Raw genomic sequence first — 21,909 nt, forward strand, 5'->3', positions numbered from 1 at the left:
TAAATATTTATTTCAACTTTCTCATCTGCATGCCGTGTTATTTTTTTAATGTTAGGATATTAGAACGGGATTTTCCACTTAACTGATTCAGTAGCAACACTACCATCAAAATAACTGTAAACTAAGGTTATACGGTAGGACTGGAGAAACAAGGGTGAATTTATAATCTTGTTTTAATAGTTTTGTGGTAAAACTATACTTTACTCTAACTGTCGCATATTTGCTTAACTATTTCTGGTTCATGGTTCAATATACATTAAATTCAGCCAGTAACTGAATGGCAAACACTCAAATAATGAACTATAGGGCTGTAATAAATTATGTACATCTACAATTAAAAGGAGAATAGTTATATTGATGAACTGTCATAAGTTCCCATCGTAAACCTCAATCTTAAGTACATTTCTATTTGCAACATATTACCTATAATTGATCAATCCTTTGCAGACCTAGACATACCTGTCTATACCTATTTATTTTTAAGGTTGAATATGCCAAAATTCTTTTTAGTGCCAACTGCAAGTACACTTGATTTCAACAGCTGCCAGGTTACTATCTCAAAGACTTGAAGAGTCAAAGCTCAAGATACTCTACTGAAGATATACAGTAGTTCTTCAAATGTGTCTATGGAGATCCTCCATCACCCAGGTCCCAAAGGTGCTTTTTCAAATGTGTTCTTCAAATGTGTTGATTTGGAAGGAATTTGTCCTATTGCCAAACTGCTTTAAGGGTCATTGAACCTTGAACCCTCTCTTTGAACTTAGTTGTTTTCTTGCAGATGTTACATTACCCAAACTGTTGTGTAATGACTGCAACAATCACTACATAGGACAGGCAGGTGGTAGAAGACTGATAAAATGCTTCCATAAACATCAACTAGCAGTCAGAAGACATGACATCCTTAATTACACAACATACGGGCAGACTTAACTATAGTTTCAACTGGGAAATTGGGAAATTCAACTGGGAAACCATCCTAGACCAAGCCAAGTCCAAAGATGCTAGCGAATTTCTAGAAGTCTGGCACTCTGACAAATTAGCCATCAATAGACATATATACATAAACAATATCTACATATTGTGCAAAAGAGACAATCAACAAGCCAAAAAGGGAACAAAAAAACCAAAACAGCTCCCCATCAGCAATTAGCACCCAGAGGAACATAGATTAACTCCAAGATTAGCATCAGACCAACAATCAAGAAGTAAACAATACCCTAATCAAGGCCTTGCCAAACAAGCTAACAGCAAGCAGCCCAACCAAAGAACCTTTAAGACCACTCCCACCAACACTGACAGGGCAAGCCACTAGAATATAAACTGAGAACAAACCCCACTCCTTACTAGCACTGATAATGTTACCTAGTTTGTGTAATAAAACATGTGAAAAAAACCAAAACCCAAGCTCTTGAGGGCATGAAGGACCCCTCATTTCAACCGAGTTGCAAATATACTCCTTTATTGGCAAATTAATTGAGTTTATTAGAATGGTATCTTTACAGTTTTTAGAATTTCATAGTCTTCAGAATGTTGATACAACTCTCTTAAAAATTCATTCTCACATTTTTTTGTTTGTTCTGAATCCAGTCATAATCTATGAAAAGTATATTTTTAGCACTAAGAAACTCCTTGATGAGATGTAAAGTACAGATTTTGATCTGGATCTCCTAAAGTTAGATGATAATTGTGTGCCTATATGTTTCTACATGCCAACTGTTGCCGATTTCCATCTAAGTGGAAAGTGAAAAATGGAATTTGCATTACTTGTCTCTGTATAAAATTGCAATCAATGTCATGTCACTTTATTAACTTGTACATTTCTGTTTGATGAAGTGCACTGAATATTTATGGCTCCTAGGGAGGCAATTAAAGTGTATTTAAAGTCATTTATAATTTTAGACTTATCAGGTAAATAAACCAACTTTCAGCAAATATGAGCCTGTTTTTCTAGAACAAATTAATAGTTGTGTTCAATCTTGTATACATGCACAGAAAACACACTTGTTCTAGCTATGAATAATTCCTTTGATAAAGTTATGGTTGATTTTACATGAAAATATTAATATTTTCTGAAGCTGATTTAGCCAAGCTGAATATTTGACAATCTAAACAAGAGTATCACAAAAAAGGACAAAACAAAAAGAATATAGAGGACAGAAGGCACAATGTGACAGGCTTCTGTTACTCTGAAATAGATAAAGAGCGACCGATAATTTCAAATGTATCCTACACTGCACACGCATGGGTCTTTAAGGGAAAAATTAACAACAGAAAATAAAGCTGAAACTAGTGAATAAAGATGTCTTCTTGCTCGCGCTATCTTTTATATCGGCAGGTAGATTTTAATGGTCAGTCGTGTCATTAAGTCAAAATCTCCTTTGCTTCATTTTTATTTCTACTTGCTAATAATTATCAAATTATTACAAAATTGTAGGTACAACATTGACAGCACAAGTCAAAGCTTGGCAATTAATACAATGTCTATTTGGCTATCTCCAAGATTTTTCCCAAACCTTTTCTTTGAAATTGCTCCCAAATTGTAGTAATTAATAATAATCTAATTAAGACACCAAATCATAGGGCATATGTCATCAGAACATGATTAACATAATCAATCCGTGTTTGGCTTAAGGATTTGATTGTAGCTCAAATAGTCACAGGCTTTGCTGGAAGATGTCTTAATGAGTGATAAACTTTGACATAAAGTGACAAACGTTCATAAAACTATTATTTGTTAACCATTCTTTTTGAATAATACCTGTTTTTCTGGATTTGCACAATGTTTCAAGTATGAAGGTTGGTTTTGCAAGAATGGAGCCCTCACCAGGCCGGATCATAGAATATTGTTAACCATTACTTAAGTCTTAGTATGATCATGATATGTGAATCCATTTAAATGTAGCCTATTCAACAACCATGCTGTGTAAGGTTAGTTGTAATAAGAAATTTTAAAAACTGCACTCTTGAAAGGTGATTAAATACATCCAATAAATACTGTACAAGATTGTTGTGTAAGTTGCAGTGTATCAGTAAGTTTATTAGATGGTTTCCAAAAACATGGAGTATGGTATATCTGGAGAATTTAGTGAACTGAAAGTCAGTTGCATAACTGCAAGTCATCTTAAAAATTCAAAATACAGAATGGGATACAGCAAAAGTTTTTAACAACAGCTATTGTGATGTTAATATGCTTGCTGTAATGATAGATATGGACTTGAAAGGATCAGTGGAGCCTTCTTAATAATCTTCCAAATATTTTTTTTCTAGCATTTTTCCACATTTTTGGAGGGGTAGGGGGATCAATGCAAAGTCACCAGGAGGGGCTAATACTCACAGTCTCCTGGTTTCTAGCCTGGTATTTAATCACTCGACCAAACTGGCTCCCTAGTTTAACTTCAGAATATGGATCAAGGAAAATAACTGGATCTTAAAAAGTGGCTGTTTCATTATTTAATTTTTTGTGCCAAGTTGGATTCTGTGGTTTGTACTATTCAATCATGCTGCTAGTTTTAGTTTTGATGCAGGTAATAGATTGCTGTTCATTTAATCTTGCTTTCATCTGATCCTACTGTCATTGTTTTATTATTAATTTACATTTCATGTTTTTAACGCAGAGAACTGCAAATACAAGACTATTTATAGTCACAATAAATAATTAAATAAAGTTCCAGGAAGGATCTTGGAAAAGTCAAGTTACATGGAGGAAAAAGGAAAAAGTTTCCACCTCACTGCCCAAATTCATTGAGAGCAGATTATGCTACCAAATTTTTCTTCATCCAAAACATCAGATATAAAAAGCAGTTTTAACAGCAACAAGAAGCTTCACTTTGTGCACTGAACAAGCCTTAACATGGTTTAGTTTTGGCTTAATTGGTTTTACAGACCCAGACAGTGTAATTTATAACCAATAGTTATATCTTATCTTACTGTGCAAATTAAGCCAGATGATATTCAAAAACTATTTTTACGTTTGGGTGTAATTATGGGCAGAAAGTCATAAAGTGCCCCTTATTTAAGGTTGAAAATCTAGCTAATGTTTAAAATATTGGTAGAATATAACGTCTCTTGGTTACATAGGGCTTTGGATTTAGAATCCAAAGAAAGTATTTGCATGAAATCAGATCTTACTTCTTTTTTTAAAACAACACTTTCCACCATTGCACAACCTACTTTGTTTAAAAAAAAATAAGGTTTTGGAGATGTCTGTGATGCTGTTATCTGTACTAAATTCTCACCCAAGCTACTACAGATCGTTGGCTCACTAATGCTGTACAATGTATGTATGTATGTATGTATATATATGTGTGTGTGTGTCTATGTATGCATGCATGCATGCATGTATATATCCTGGAGGACAATTGTTTTTTCCTGTTATTGGACACTGAGACATAACGTGCAAAACCACCAGGAAGAATTGTTAAAGATGGATGACTGCTGTCATTTCTTACACGGAATGACAAATTGGCTCTGCCATTCTGAAAATTGCAAAGAAAGAAGAGGAAAAAAATTCTCTTTGAGCCCTGGGACTATTTTAAAAGTGACTTCCTTTTAAATGTTAAGATATTAATGGATAAGATATTCAATAGATGATGGGTGTCTCCCCAAGAGGTTCTTGTCAACTTTATCTAGAGAGATTCTGAAGTATAGACTATTAACATTTCAAGGACAATTCATGGATGTTTTCTCCCTTTACTTTAATAGTACTGTTTCTGCCAGAAATAACAGGAAGAATGTGCTGAACAGAGAAAGAGCAAAGAAACAAGTATATCTCAAACTGGTGTTTAAAAGATTTAAACTTCCAAATGCATGTACCAAAAAAAGTGGCAACACTTAGCTTTTTAGAAAGGCTCTTGGTCAAAAGAAATTGGGACAATCTTTATATAATAAATCTTCCTTGGACATTTCTAGTATATCTTTGCTAATCTGATGCCCTCTTAGATGTTGAACCACAACTTCAATTATGTGCTTTCAGAGACGCTGACAGCTATAACACATCAGAAGCAAAGGTCCAGGGAAGATGATTATATACAAAGACTTAAGGCTCAAATTATGTTGCTAATTGTGATTAAACGATTAATGTGCATGTTTATAACCACAGCTTGTTCAGATTTTACTTTAAAACAAAAGAGAAAAAGAACTTAAGTTCCTCTCTACCCCATTGTTTATATTCTGGTGTAATAGCTGGGGTTAATGGTTTCCTCATCTGCAGTTCAATAAATTCTAGAGCTATAATTCTAAAGGAAACATAATCTAGTTCTTGTACATGCTAAATACATATATATTTGTTTCAACAAAATAGCTATAGATTACAGTTCAAAGATCTCTAAATAGTTCAGTACAGGTAGTCCTTGACTTACAATAGTTCATTTAGAGACTGTTCGAAGTTACAACGGCACTGAAAAAGTGGCTTATGACTTTTTCATACAACCGTGGCTACATCCCCCTGGTCACATGATCAAAATTCAGACACTTTGCAACTGACTCATATTTATGACGGTTGCCGTGTCCCGGAGTCATGTGATCGCCTTTTGTGACCTTCTGACAAGCAAAGTCTATGGCGAAGCCAGATTCATTTAACAGCTGTGGCAAGAAATGTAAAATGGGGCAAAATTTACTTAACAAATGCCTCGCTCAGCAAGAAAAATTTGGGGCCCAGTTGTGGTCGTAAGACGAGGAGGCACAAGGCACACACTTTACACCTTCTACTCACCATAGTTCAGTCAATTATATTCTGCTCATGGAATAAATGGTATACAGTTATTAGAAAGCTGACTTCTATGCTCATAACTGATCCTCATTCTGTAAATAAGCCATATGATGGATCAGAATACATTTTCCTTAAATAGCTGCCTTCCAATCTATTTTCTCTCCAAAAGTCTAAAGGTTAGATAAGTCTAAATAATAAGCTCTACTTGTCTGAAAAATGTATTAACGTTATAAGAAAACTGATGACTAGAATTTTAACAAATTTTTCAGATGACTAGAACTCGTTAACATTGTGCTCTTATAATTATTTGGGCTGATTCCTGTAGTAAGTATTATGAACTTGCTTCACATATGGCAATAAAAATAATAAAAACTCTGTGGGAAATCTGTGTTTTCCCCCCATTCTTCTTTCTGCTGTGAAGTAATAATTCCACATTCGATGAATAGAAGAGGCCAACACATAAATATATATCAAACAAATCCTACAGTAGCCCTTCAGATGATTCTGGCAAACATTGTTAAAGAGGGGCAGGTCTTCAGCCAATGCAATAAGAAGAGCAAAATACCGTATTTTTCCGTGTATAAGACGCTATTTTTTCCTGCAAACATCCTGTTCAAAAATCAGGTGCATCTTATACAAGTGCAGCGTCTTATACACGGAAAAATAATGGTAACCTCCACAGCCCAGGGCATGCCTATGTGGGTTGCCATGCCGCCTGGTGCAGGTGTCAAGCCCCTGTGGGCTTGCCACTAATGGGAGGGGAGAGGGGACAAGATCGTTGGCCGACCAAACTTCTGGATTTGCCGGGTCAGCTGTTGGGCACTCCGCCGAACAGTTGATCGGCGCGGAGAAACTCGCATGCCAGAGCATCTTATACAAGGGTGCATCTTATAGATGGAAAAATACGGGTATTTATTTTTTGTTGCTTAAGTTGCTATTGTAAAGAGATACGCTCACATTAATGGCTGGTCAGACTCAAGATGGATCTTTCTCCAGCAGCACTCCAGGCATTTCCTCTGCTACTTCATCTTCTTACTAAGATCTTTAGTAAAGCAAGAATCAGCAGAATCAACTGAGCACGTGGAGAAGCCACTGAAGTGGAATCCAGTCCCAAGACCCAGATGCCAGATTATTCCAGTGAACAATTAGACTAGGGGTAGGCAACCTTGGCTCTTTTATGACTCGTGGACTTCAACTCCCAGAATTCCTGAGCCAGACTCTCAGTCAAACTCCTTACAAGTTCCCTGGAGAATTCCTTGAGTCTTCTGAAAATCCATAGTATCCATTAGGGACATGGGGCAAAACAAATCTAATGGGTATTTCCACACCATAGAGAGAGCCATTACATCCAACTCTGTAGCAAAGAGAGTAATTAGTCCATGAGAATTGGCAAAGTTCAACATCTCCCACTTTCAGATTATGTGGAGTCTGCCCTGAGAGATACTAGAGATTTTTCATGTGTCAAGCCCTGAATAAATGAGGTCAGGTGCATGGTTGTCATGGTGGCTATGAACCTCTGGGCTGTTCACTAAAAAGATACTATTGCTAACTCAGCAACCATGTCAAGCCTGGCAAGGTTGGCACAGTGTAGTGCAGGGGTGTCAAACTCGCAACACCACGTGTGTGACGTGTCATAACTTTTCCATTGCCGACAATGAGATGGGCACGGTTTCGCCATGACGCATCCGGCCCACGGGCCAGCAGTTTGACACCCCTGGTATACTGGGACAAGGAGTACATCCAATTGGCTCTTTTGGTTCAAACACAAGGTCTCACACCCAGCTATTTTTTGGAAAACATCACTAGATAACAAGTTTCATGAATGAAACAGCTACATCCACCCCACCTTACCAGAAAGACTGTATCAATCCAAAATCCTGATGGACGATTTTCTGAAAGGAGAACATAAATCTCAGTAATACTGTACATGTCAAGTCTTCCCTCTCATCCAAAATTAAGTCATGGATGAGGAATTCTTATACAGACAGATCTGGCATTTAAGAGCAGCAGCCAAAACTTGTAGGCTCAAGGATCCAGAATCCTGGCATTCAAAATGTGGTGAGAGCTAGAAGGAAGGGCAGCCTGCGTTCGGCTTCCCATTCCCCCTCACAGCCAAGATCCTAACCTAGGTACTCTAGCCACTCTCCAAAAGAACAAAAATGGAATTGGATTTAATTATTTTAATTTTAATCCTGTTAGATTTAAAATTATTTGAAATTGATTGAAATAACATAACAAAACAGAATGGGATGACATTTATTCAAGTATCTCCCTCATATGTGATATTTAATCAACTTATGGAAGACTTTGCTGGACTACAAATTTCCCAGCTTAACAGGCAACTGATATGGAAAAATCTATGACTCTGGCAACCACCACTGTAATGGTTGGGAATTATGAGTGTTATAGTTCTAGCAAATTAGTTTCCAGAACAGCATAACTAAATACATTGAATTAATAAACTGAAATAAATAACTACTCCATTGAACCTGGTGCACTGAAAATGCTTGGAACTTGACTTTCCATATCTCCTTGTCTGCGTTTTGAGAGGTGAACTCCAATACCTTTGGAAGGCACCAGGTGAGAGGAGGCTAAATGTAAGCCCCAGAGTCACTTGGTTGACTTGAGCAACTATAGAATTTGAATAAATAAGTAATCTTTCAAAGACAAGGCATTTCTTCTAGTAAAACCTTCTATAGCACGTTGCTACAGTGAATTTTCTGTCTATAGGAGTGGGAAGGGGCGAGTGGAAATGAATAAGAGCTTCTCAGGCAGATAAACACCCTAAATCAGAAGTCTTCAAACTTGGCCCTTTTATAAGACTTGTGGACTTCAACTCCCAGAATTCCTCAGCCAGGCATGCTGGCTGAGGAATTCTGGGAGTTGAAGTCCACAAGTCATAAAAGGGCCAACTTTGAAGACCCCTGCCCTAAATCAACATCCCATCACTTCAGCAACTTTAAGATGGGCCGACTTCAATTCCCAGCATTCCCTAGGCAGCAGGGCTAGGAAATTCTGGGAGTTGAAGCCGGCCCATCTTAAAGTTACTAACACTGAGAAACACTACCACCTTAAATGCTGGTCTGAAAATATTAACGTGCGAATGCCCTATCCAGCCACCCCAAATCTTCCTTGCAATCGAGCAAGAGAAGAAAAGCCAACTCCGAGCGAAGCGAGCCCTGCCGAGGTTCCGCGCCGCTCACTTTCGGCGCTTGAAGCGGGTCTCCCGCCGAAACCGCGGTGACCTCATCTCCGACGGGCCGCCCTCTTCTAATCTCCACCCGCCTCTACCAGCGCGCTCCCGAGCCGGCGGGAAGAGGAAAGGCTGAAATCGGTGTGCTTGCGAGGAGAGTCGGGAGCGCGCACGGCGACGGCTTAGGCGCCATGTTGGAAGGCTGCTGAGCCCGGCCGCCGGGGAATCGCTGTTACTTTCCTTCTCTCTCTCTCTTTCCTTCTCTCTCTCTGTTTCTCTTATTCCCCCCTATCTCTTCCTCACTCTCTCTTTCTCCTCCCTTTCTCCCCCCGGTGGAGTAGCCGCACCTGAACTGCCTTCGCTGCGCGGCTGCCTGTTTCCTGTGAGAGCCCGGGAGGCAGGAGGAGGAAGAGGAGCAGCAGCAGCGGCGGCGGCGGATCATGGATATCGAGAGGCTCCAGGAAGCACTGAAAGGTGGCGGCTGGGGGTGAATTGGGGAGAAGGGGAGGCTTATCTCGAGGTCGCGGCGAAGGGGGGGAGAGAGGAGCCCCCGACCTTGGGAGGCGGAAGAGAAGGCCTGGCCCTAACGTGGACTTGGGAAGGAAATGCATCCTCTTGGAGAGGGGAAAGCCGCGGTCGGAGGGATCACACTTTTACTCCCGCCACAGTCTGGGCTGCTCTGTTTTTGGGGGGGGCTGCTTTGAGCTTCCCAAAACGTGTGCTGAGGATGGCAGCACGGGGGCCATCGTCGCCCCCTCCTCCCTTCCACCACCACCTCTCCCGATCCTCTCGCTTTTCCCTTAAAAGGGCCTTTGAAGTTCCTTCTTCGAGTTTACTTTTTCCCCCTCTCTCTCATACTTTGGGTTTCTTTCTAATTCCCCTTCCATTCTGTCCCACTTCCTGCTACTTATTCCTTTCCCTTCCCTGCCTCTTCTCTCCATAAGAAATTATCAGAGTGTATGGATCTTCCTCCTTGATGGGCAATTTGAGGGGCATATCTATTGCAGACATTGAAGAAACCTGAAAAAGTAGCTTCCAAATTCATCTTAAGTGTCTTCTGTGTGGGTTTTTTTTTTTTAAAAAAAGTTGCTACTGTATTTAGAAATTGTACTGTTCAGGCAGGAGGGGGAGGGGAGACATTACAGAATTCACAAGGTATGGTTTACATTTTTTTCCTCTTCTATTTCTCTGCCCGTTTCTACAGATTTTGAGAAAAGAGGAAAGAAGGAAGTCTGTCCAATATTGGATCAATTTCTTTGTCATGTCGCCAAGACTGGAGAGACAATGTAAGTGACTTTAATTTGACTTATAGTCTTGTCTGTGTTTTTGAATAAATCCAGGTTATTCCAAATTAAGAACCAAGAGTTTCTTGCATTTTACTGTTCAGATAACTTTTGTTTCAGATTTAAAAATTGCTGTACTTAATAGTTTGCTTATGAAAGTTGCTATACTTATTAATAGTATGAATTTTTCAAGACCCGCCTATATTTTAATTTGATTTAAAACAGTAAACTTGATGCTTTTTCCCTGCATTTCAGATAATTTTAGTCCCTTTTAAATAATTTTTTTTTAAAAAAAGAAGCTTTATGTGGCAATAAGTTTTAGAGTTGAGAATGAACTCAAAGTTCAGATGTTGAGTCAGGCTATTGCTACATTTTGTAGCTGTTTGTGTGAAAATGTATACTGATGTTATATTGGACAAAGATTTTGATTCATTAGCCAGTATAAAATGCTAATTTTCCTACATAAGGGTAAGAAAAGAGTAAAAACAGAAATTTTATGTAAGTTCTGGTTTGATAGCATTATATAAATGTGTCCAATTGAAACCCAAAGTTTGTGTTGCTAGCCTTTTAATTATCAGCAATGAAGAAAGCCCATTTTGATCTTCCAGTTTTCACAGAATCATGGAAGTGGCTATTTTTATAATGGATTTTTTTATAATGAACCTTCCCAAAATTTTATAGCATACTATGCAATGATTTACATCCTTTTAACCTGGTACCATACTTACCATATCATTTTCAAGAACTTGTGACTGAGACTATGGGTGGCTCCCATTTTATAATATATGGGTAATGAAGAATGACAGAGAAGCAAAAAATATAGCTTCAGTCTGGCTTCATTGGCTATAGATTGGGGTGAGGGCAAACTCACAAAACTGCCTGTTTTTATGGAGAAAAAAAATGAAATTCTGTTGATCATACAATTTGTGTCTGACAGAGAATGTATATGCTTTATTTTAGAGCTGTTTTATTGGTCCATGTATTGTTAATACAATGTTATCTTTTTACAAAGCACTTTACAAAGTATTAGCAAGTAAGTGAGATGCAGTGGGGAATCCATTGAGAAAGAAAGTGAGATGCAGTGGAGAATGAAAAACTTATTTCAGTTTCTCATACTAAGATTTAAAAGGAAATGGAGAGTGATATGCTAAATGCTTCATGGAAAATATAAGTAAAGATTTGAATTGAAGAGATAAGAGACAACACAAATAGCAATATAGTATTTATAAGAGCAGAAGACATACTATGGCACATTTTGAGGGTAAGAGTAGATCCAGGAACAAACAGAAAGTAAGCATAGGGATTTGTTGAGCAGTTCAGAATAATAAGGAAGATGTGATTCTGTAGGTTCATCTAAGTCAGACATGTCAAACCGGCGACGTCGCGCAACATATCAGGACTATTTTGCCATTGCCGGCAATGGGATGGGCGCGGCTTCCACGTGATGTATCCGGTTCGTGGGCCGGCTGTTTGACACCCCTGATCTAAGTCAATCATGTTTGCCATTTGGAATGATAGTGAATTTCCAGAGTTTACAGTAGTGTATTAATGTAATATACTTTTTTCCTGGTGAATCTGGGACCTTTAGCTTGCAAATTTATTATAAGAACTTAATCAAATTGGATTTTATTTGTCTTAATTCTCTGAAAAAAAATCTCTAGTACTTCTCTGACTTTCTTATTAATTCGTTATTTACTAAAGAGGGGGAAGATTTCCAGTGTGTATAAATGGTGCTCATATTCTTGTTCCTAATTTGTCATACTGAAAGAGAGAATTGTTTCAGCAAGGGTATCTGTTTATTTCAGTGAATGTTCTTCTTGCCATAGTATCCCTCTATCTTAAAAGGAAAAAATGTTCTTTGCTTTGTGACGCTATTGTTTTTTTTTTAAAAAAAGTTGTCTTGACATGTTACTGTTCTTTCAGTCAAAATGTTTGATTTGGTAATAAAAAGTTTTGATTTTTTCCTATTATATATTAAAACTAAATCAATAGTTGGCATATAACTACTTTTTACTGGCTTTATTAGTCTAAACACATACTTTTTTGTTCCTGTCAACCTTGTAATGTGGAATTTGAAAACGTAGGACCTGTGGTCACATTATTTCAGTATACATAATTGCTGTTCTGTAACTTGATTACTTAGTGAATATGTGACTTAATGAGAAATATTCTTTAGTTTGTTTGTCTTAGGACTTTTATTGATACCTAGCTATTTTGGCTTTTGAAAAAGCATATCTACTGTTTTAAAAAATTTTACCTATAGACTTTTATTGTAGATGAAATTTTAGGAATTTATTTTCAGAATTACTGCAAATAACCAAACAAATATTAAAAATAAGCAACATTAATGGAACTATTATAAAAATGTGTGTATATGTTTGTGTTTTATGTGAATTAAGTATCTCCAAATGAAATATTAATCTTATATTTGAAAAAGTGTGTAGGAATGTATTGGACAGGGAAACTTATATTGAATGCTTAGGAGATAAATATTAACAATAAATAATATATTTTAACAATTAAAAGTGATATTTTATCATTGTTACGAATATAGAATATAGAAATTAGCAATAATTCTTCATTACAATAATGTGAACAAATTCTTCAGAGGTCTGTCCTGAATGTTTTCTTAGAATTATTTTTTAAAATGTGTGTTCAGTTTTCTTTAAAATAGTGTTCCCTTTCTATATAGTTCTCATAGCATATAAGTAGTACCTTGGTACTCATCATCAATTGATTCTGGGAGATGCAGTGACTACCAAAAACAATGAGTACCGAACAAATTTTTCCCATAAGGAATAATGTAGTGAGTCAAAAAGGCAGCCAACACCAACAAGTTCCAGCTTGTGTGTCAAGTACCAAACAATAAGTACCAGGACAAAATTTTCATGTCAAAATGCATTGAGTACCAAATTCAATGAGTTTTAAAGCAATTGAGTACCAAGGTACCACTGTACTTTTAGCAACAAAATTAATTATTGCCCATTGGTGGAAAAATCCAGATAATCTCTTGTTTGAAAAATAGTTTGATAAGATTTAGTCAGCAGCTCCACTTCAAAAGGTCTTTGTTTTGCTCTAAACATTAAAGGAGGAAAACATTATTTTACAGTCAGTATTACAACTGTTAGTATGGGAAAATTAAAAGGCTTGTTGCCGAACTGTTTAATGTAGAATTGGTCTAATTGTTTGGCAAACACATGTTCTGTGTGTTGCTTAACCTGAATGTTTTTATTTATAAAGACAATTTATAAGAAACTTACATCACATTGTAAGTTTTAGCACTAGCAGGGTTCACAAAATTTGCCTCAAATTGATAAAGTGTGTATGGATTCTGTACCACTTTATGATGATGCCGTATTACATGTCATACACTGTGTTACATTTCCATACACTGTACATAAAAAGATATTTCCGCTTCCATATGCTAAAATACTATATTCTTTAGAACTAGCTCTTTGTGTAGGGGCTCTGGTAAAATGCTGTGTCTATAGAAAATTTCACATGTAATCTCAAAATAAGAGTCAACCTTCAGTTTTATTGGACTGGATACAGGTAATTCCCGAGTTACGAATGTTCTCTTAGTGAACGTTCAAAGTTATGCGATAAGCTCCCCCCCCCCCCAGTGTTTATGAACAAGTCCTGAAATTACCAATGTTGCAGCACCACAGCAGTTGTTCACCCTTACGAATGACCGCAGAGTCACTGCAACATTCACCCTGGCTATTCCCTCCCCTCGGCTGGGTCTCCATAGGCACTAGGCCTGTGGATACTCACCTTGCGAAAATCTAGAGAGTCTTAGTTTCTTGGCCTGTTTCATTGCTTCAGGCCTTCGGTGCGTTCGCAGAGAATGGAGGCCTAAAGTACCTCAAGATCACGCGAGATCAGTAGTGCGAGATCTCATGCTACTGATCTTGTTTGATCTCATGGTACTTTACGCCTCTGTTCTCTGCAAACGAAGGCTTGGACGAGATCCCCGTAGCAAAAGGCTTTGCAAATGGGGGGAAGTCCTGAAACATTAAAGCCTTTCCTCTGTTTGCAAAGCCTTTTTCCATCTTTGCAAAAAGCCTTTGCTGCCAAGAAGAGATCCCCAGATTGAAGCGTGCGTCGCTCCCAGTCTCCGTTCCTGAAGGCCTTTGCCGCCGAAAACGGAGGCCGGGGGCGACACACGCATCAAGTCGGGGCTCTGTTCTCATCAGCAAAGGCTCTTCCTTAAGCACATTTTGCGCAGAGACTGGAAGTCTAAAGCCTGAAGTCCCGCGAGATCACAGCACCCAGAAGCTTCCAGTCTCAGCACCCAAAGTGTTTGCAAGCTGGCCAGAAGCTTTGAGGCAGTGATTTTGGTGATACACAGCTTCCTGTCAGCTTGCAGACATTTTGTGGGGAGACTGGAAGCTTCTGGGCGCTGTGAACTAGTGCAGCAGAGAGTCTGGAGAGGAGACAGCTTGCTAGATCTTTGCAAGGTAAGTGACCCAGTGCAGCAGGATGAGGGGGGAGAAGCAATTGTGGGGAGCATGAGATATCTCAGTGGATCGGGGGAGGCCTTGAGTGGTCTGAAGCAGGTGGCCTGTTCCATCACTAGGCCCTCCCATGGCCTTCCCCACCCTGAGACACCTCATGTGCGCTTAACAAACCACACATTTGATTAGCGAATGCATGGGCAAAAGCAGGGAGTGATCACATTCAAGGTACACCATTCACTCCTACGAATCCTCGAGTTACGAATGGCTCCATTGCATTCGTAACTCGAGGACTACTTGTATTTGTTCAGGAATTCTTTGTCCGAAGATAGATAATTATCTATTAATTTGAACAGGCATCTGAGATGTGTTGTGGAATTTTTAGTTGATGAATCCGTATGCATTCACAGGAGCTGCCTGAAAACCTGGAGTCCCATTTATTCATTTCCTAGGTTAATCAGTTGAGAAATATGATTGCTTTTATTGTACATCACTCTGAAATATACAGTAGGCTGACTAATAATTTATGTTGAAAATTACCCTTGTTTTCTAAACTTTTCAGTTTTCAGAGCAGTCTTTGAGAGTTATTCATAAAGTCTGTTAGCATTTTACATAAAAGGATTATGAATTTAATATTTCAACAGTATTGCTAATGTACAGCAATGTGCTAACAGAATGTGTTTTGGGGGACAGTTCTAAACATATTCAGACAAGTTTCATAAAGGACATTTATTTGACAATATATCATAATATTAAGATATCAATTCATAATAAACTACAAGAGCTACCTCACATATGAAATACATGAAAATTCTGGTATATTCCTGAAGAAGGCTGAACATAGTTTAAAAAATAAAAATCATTCCTTTCTCAAAAGTGATGAAAATTCCCAATCTTATTACAGACCTCAGTAATATTCTGGCTGAAAGGTAAATAGAAGGTAGGAAAGGTAAATAGAACTAATGTGCACTTGACTTATGACTGGTCAGTTAGTGACCATTTGAAATTACAGCAGATCCCCATAGAAGCTACTTATGACTGGTTTTAAAGTTTCAGTGTCACCCTTCCAATAATCACACGACCAATTTTCGGTGTTTGGCAAAAGTATGCCCCACGATCATGTGACTGCTGTTTATGATGTTTTTGTAGCGAGCCAGGGTTCACTTCTAGTTTCAGCAAAAATCAGCCCATAGTGAACAATGGGTTTGTCTAACAACTGCTGTCTTTAATTCACAACCATTGCAAAAATGAGTTCAATCACACAACCTGATTTATGACCATAATTGCCAGGGTCAATTATGGTCATAAGTCGAGGTCTACCTCCAATTGTCTTAGATTGGTATGCCTATTCAAGATTGAGTGGCTTAAATGATTGCAATGAAATGGAGACACAAATGATGCTTATTACTGTATTTGGCTGGGTTCTGCAGTGCAATTAAACCAGTGGTGGCGAATCTTTTAGAGACCAAGTGCCCAAAGTACAACCCAAAACCCACTTATGCATTGCCGGGTGGACGTGGCCACCGAGTGGGCGTGGCCACCGAGTGGGCGTGGCCACTGAGCTGTCGGCTCGTGCTCGCTCGCTCACTGTCTTCAGCAAATGCTGCATCTGCCGAAAGTTGCTCATTTTATAGCCTCTCGCCTATTCCCAGACTACGCATGCGCGGAGAGCTGCGCATGCGTGGAGAGGAGGAGGGAGCAGCTCGGCCCAGCAATGGCTCGCGTGCCACCAGAGACGGCTCCAGCACGCGTGCCATAGGTTCGCCGCCACAGAATTAAACTGATGTATATGAAATCTTTTTAACCTGAATGAAAAACTAGTTCACATAATATCATAATTTGTCTTGAATTGAAAAAAAAATCATAATAATAAACAGACCAATAGCCATCCAATTATTTTATCCAATCATTTATCATTCTTTGTCACTCTTTTTTTCTTAGATTTTTTTTTTTAGTTTTTGTTTTAATAGTCAACATCTATGTTCCAGAAATGTTGATTTCTAGTTCCAAAATAGCAGTGATTTCTTTTTGATAATGCTTTTAGTGGTTTTTTTTTTTTCAGAACAGAAATTTCCTTTAATGAAGTTTGGTTTTCAAATAAAATACTCGCATTGGTCACTGATGGCAATTAAAGCTTGATCTGTTCAAATAAAATACTGTGGCAGGCATTACATGTATTATCATTCAACTATCTAAACCAATTAGTGTTCTGAAAGTTACTTCAACCATTTAATTCAGACCAAGAGCAAATATGTATTGATGCATTGTGTCCTAGAACTCTGGATGCTATAATTGCGAGGTTGGTTCTTCTTTTAATAGAGAAGTGTGTACCGTATAGAACACTTTGTTCTTTGCCAAGTATGTTTAGTAACCGATCTTGCAATAAGCAGGATAAGCAATAACTGTTTAAACTGATTAATATCAGTTTAAAACATATTATTTGCGAGCTAGTTACATTGTTATTTAGAAAGATTTGCTTCTTCTATCACATGGTCTCTTTCCTTCTCCGTATGCCAGTTTTTAGGTGCAGTTTGGACCTGGGGAACCTGGGGTTTAATCACAACTGAAAAAAGGCATTGAAGAAATATTTTGTTTACAGATAGTTAACGGCTAGAACAGCATCCACCAGTTTCCCTCTGGTCATGTGATCATCACGATTCAAATGCTTGGCAGCCCGGTTCACAATTACGACAGTTGCAGTGCTTTACAGTCATGTGATCACCATTTGCAACTTTCCCTGCCAGCTTTCCACAAGCAAAGTCAACAGTGAAGCCAACGGGAAACTATAAGTTATTCCCATCCCTGCTGCTTTTTCTTACGCCTGCCTGCAGCACTCCCTCCCCATCTCTGGTAGCTTTCTGCTTGCCTGGGACTCCAGCCACTTCCCCCGTTGCAATCATATGACTTAATGACCTGCACAGTCCTGGGGTAATGGCAGCAGCCGAGACTGCCATGATTGCCATTGCTAAGGGATGCGGTCATGTGACATAATACCTTATGGTAGCATCACTTAGCGACAGAAATTCCGCTCCCAATTGCCATTGTAACACAAGGACTACCTGTAACTATGGATGAAATTAGATATTTTTTTTTTAACATTTGAACTTGGGTGAGCATTCAAGAGAATGTCTAATTTCTTCCCTCATATAACTGTCTCTCTTAGTTCAGATTGATCACTAAGATAGATGACTTGTTAGATTAGTTTATAAAATTGGTTAAATAACATAAAGGTGTTAGATATAATTGTGTTAGAACAGTGGTTCTCAACCTGTGGGTCGGGACCCCATTTGGGGTCGATCGACCATTTCATGGGGGTCGCCAAGCAAGGCTGTCCGCCATTTTTTTCCCCTTTTCCGGCGGGTGCCTTACCTCCCTTGGGCTGGGCCAGCTGGTGGTCGGCCTGCTCCGTCTCTGCCGCTTGCCAGCTACGCCTCGGCCGGCGCAGGGGGCGGAAGCACGCATGCGCGGCGCTCGCGGGCAGGGAAAGTCCTCGACTTACGACCGGTTGGGTAGTCCTCGACTTACGACCGGTTTAGTCCTCAACTTACGACCGGTTTAGTCCTTGACTTACGACCGGTTTAGTCCTCAACTTACGACCGGTTGGGGTCGCGGCATTAAAAAGGTTGAGAACCACTGTGTTAGAAGAAGATAATGTACAATTTTAAACATATCCTATGTTTGCCCTGAAAAGTAGTTAAGGAACTCTTTGCTGAGGGACAATTCTTTCCTTTAATGGGTTTCCCTCCTCATGGTTTTTTTTTGGGGGGGGGTATATGGGTAAAGCTTTTACTAAAGTGAATGGGAAACTTCAGTTAGATTTGTTTATGATAAATCTTCTGAACTGGGCTGTTCACCCACTTAGCTTTATTAGTACATTAAGAGAATAACATGGGGTCATGTATTTGATTTCATCAATCACATTGCAGTCTTGGGTTAATTCTATTTCTGACATAAAGTATTGACCGTGTAGCTCTAGATGGGGAATTCTGATTAAACAGTTGCCTGTGTGTTGAGATAGCTGAGTCCACTGATTATACGTGATACCATTTCACAAAGTTACACGTGAGTGACTACACACTTTTTGCTTATCATTAATAGTACTCATTGATAGTTTACCCATGCATCAATTCATGAACTATATATAATAAAAATCTCCTTGTATAAGGTTGCTTTGCTAGTGGGTAACATTCTTTCTGACTTTTGAAAAGTTGCAAACTGTTGTTACAGTGTCAGACATACAAATGAGACAAAAGTGTGACTTTTCAAAAGCTTTTCAGGGACCGAGTAAATTATATTCAGTTGAGGTTTCCTAGGTCCAAGCTGCTGTGCACTGAGCCACGCTTTCTTTAGATTAAAGATACGACTGATAACAGTAAATAATTTCCTGTGAATGCACTCATTCTAGCACTCATTTACTAAGCAGTATAAGCCCTGTGAGTTCAGTAAGAACTTGTTCTAGGAAAATGTATGTTGTCTGAATTTCCTTTCTTGGTTAGAACGTAAACCAAAGATAACACTACATTATGTATTCTGCAATATTCCACTGAGGAAATTAAATTATTAATGCAAATTATTTCATATTTACCAAGATTGTGATTATTCAACCTTGTCTTATTCAAATTAGGCTGAAAAATACAGATTGTACAACAGTAGCACTTCTGTAACACGTGAATATCTGATTGGGGAAAGGTGAATAGAGATTCTTTTAAATTGTGCAATTTACCTTGAGAACCAACTTGGCAGAAGAGGCTACATCGATATCCTTTCTTTTAACTTTTATTTTTTAATCAGCTAAGCACTGGTAGAGAAGCGCTCTGCTCATTCTAAGAATACTGAAATTTAATATTCTATATGAATAATATGAGGAACTTAGAGATACCTTTGAAAAATAAATTTGCTATACAGGAATCTGACCTTATATTAATAAAACATCCAGTTGCTAAAGAAACTACTGTACTGTATTCTGTACATTCCTTTGAGAGTCTTGTTGCAGTACTGTTGTGGTGAAGCCATGGTAACACAAAGAATAAAAACATCAATAGGCAGAATCAAGTTTTTTTGTGAAAATGGCCTACAGGGAAAATAGTTTTGCAATCAAATTACTACAACTGGTAAGATCTATTAGAGCTAATGTAGATGGTGAAGCCTACTAATAGTTTTTTGTTAACTTTTTATCCTTTGTGGATTTGCAACTGTGACTTTAACACGGCCACATATGTTGAGACCAGTTGTTATTTTTGTTGTCTGCCTTACATGCTTTCTACAGATTATTCAGGTTTGTTTTTCTTGTAGTTTAGTTTTGCTCTATGAGCTTTTTTAAATATTAGGTACAAACATGCACACTCATAACAGTGTAGTATCATTTGTTATGCTGCTGAATATCCCACAGAGAATCATTTCAAATCTTTGCATAAAAAGGTAAAATAAATACAAACATTACCAGTATATTAACCAAACATAAATGTCGAATATCAAGCGATACAACCAGACATTTTTTCAAACTTTGAAGAGGATAGGCAGTCATGTCTCTGTAGTGTAGTGGTTAAAGCATCAGGCTAGAAACTGGGAGATCATGAGTTCTGTTCCTCCTTGGGCACTAACTGGGTGCCTTTGAACCAATCACTTTCAGCCTAGGAAGGAGGCAATAGCAATTAGATTTATATACCACTTCACAGTACTTTACAGCCCTCTCTAAGTAGTTTACAGAGTCAGCATATTTCCCCCAACAATCTGGGTCTCATTTTACTGACCTCAGAAGGATGGAAGGCTGAGTCAACCTTGAGCTGCTGAGGATCGAACTGCCAACAGCCGGCAGTCAGCAGAAGTAGCCTGCAGTACTGCATTCTAACCACTGCATCACCACGGCTCTTAATAGTAAACTACTATTGAAAATAGAAAACTACTTCTGAAAAACCTTGCCAAGAAAACTCCAGAGACTTCTCCAGGCAGTCTCTGAGAATTGGTAAAAGAGGAGGAGAGGGGAGGGGAGAGGAGAGGCAATGTGTAATCTGGATGTTGCTGAAGTGTAAACTTCAGCCAACATCACCAGTAGTGAAGTATATTGAAACTTGTAGCTTAAGAACTGTATTTTGCTCGTGTTAGCAAGGCCAGAAAGGAGAATGGCCATTTGCACCATCCAAGGACAATAGACATAATTCTTAACAAAGTTCATAGCTATTAGTATGTAATAAAACTCTTAAAAACAGTTTACACCTTTCAACAATGCAATCTCTCTGTCTGATTATGTACAGTAAATTTGCTTCTAAGGGACCAGGTCATAAGTTAATAATATGACTCATCGAATGCTTCATTTGTTTTATGAAATACATTTATGTAACAACTATAATGACCCATTTTCCTGTTTCTTGGTAGTTCTTCAACATTCCTCTGAAATAAATCTTGTTGATGAAACAAACAAATCAGTGTTCTCTTCAAACTAGGGTTAGATTTTAATGTAAGATTTACTTAAAATATATCCCACTGATTTCTGTTGACATTATTAAGTCTGGATATAAACCAAAATACTTTATTATAAAAGTCCAGAATGTATGCTTTTTTAATATTATCATTTTGATTAGTATTTCTAAATAGGGAAAAATAAATTACATTGAAGGCAAATACAGTGGTTATAGCACTTCGTGTTAAATTGCTGATATTTACAGAATTAATTATTAACACTAAAGTAAGCGAAGTCCTTAATCAAAAGTTACATCTGGGACTACACGATCATTAAAAACATTTTTAAAATTCAGCCTGTCTTATTAGCAGCTGGGACTGGGGTTTTCCATCTTTAAGGGATGCAGTTGTAAAGTGCAATCGTATCGCTTAGTGACGGCACTCCCTGCAGTCCAGATTGCCATCATTAACTGAATCCTACAGCGTTAGGCAATTTTCTGCTCGTTTCCCACAACCAAAGTCAGTGGGGAAGCTGGAGGAAATTGTAAGTCCCAGGCCAGCAGGCAGGTAGATGACTCTTGCAAGGTGGGGGAAGGTGTACAGGGATGCAGGAAAGGTTAGAAGGGGTGCACAAGAGGCACAATGGGCCAGGGAGCATGCACAAAGGTGTGAGGGGGAGTGTGAAAGTCAGAGGGCAGATTGAGGAGAGTTTAGGGCAGGGGTAGGCAACCTTGCCTCTTTTATGACTCGTGGACTTCAACTCCCAGAATTCCTGAGCCAGCATGGCTCAGCATGGAAACCTCTCCCTTGGACTTCCGTTGGCATCATCTCAGCGGTGCGGGGGAAGGTGAATGGCTCCTGTTCCCAGAACCC

General features: G+C 38.5%; 1 protein-coding gene across 1 annotated transcript in view; it reads left to right on the plus strand.

The window, feature by feature from the left end:
- The first annotated feature begins 9,331 nt into the window (after nt 1-9,331).
- PPP4R2 (protein phosphatase 4 regulatory subunit 2) overlaps nt 9,332-21,909 on the plus strand; it is a 26,569-nt gene continuing 13,991 nt past the window's right edge. Inside the window, exons 1-2 of the mRNA XM_015824607.1 lie at nt 9,332-9,374; nt 10,105-10,186. Coding sequence (XP_015680093.1) covers nt 9,341-9,374; nt 10,105-10,186 — 116 coding nt within the window. The 5' untranslated portion in view covers nt 9,332-9,340. The remainder of the gene's footprint in view (nt 9,375-10,104; nt 10,187-21,909) is intronic.

The sequence above is a fragment of the Protobothrops mucrosquamatus genome, unplaced genomic scaffold (assembly GCF_001527695.2).
Source record: "Protobothrops mucrosquamatus isolate PMUCROS unplaced genomic scaffold, P.Mucros_1.0 scaffold2289, whole genome shotgun sequence".
Classification (NCBI taxonomy): domain Eukaryota; kingdom Metazoa; phylum Chordata; class Lepidosauria; order Squamata; family Viperidae; genus Protobothrops; species Protobothrops mucrosquamatus.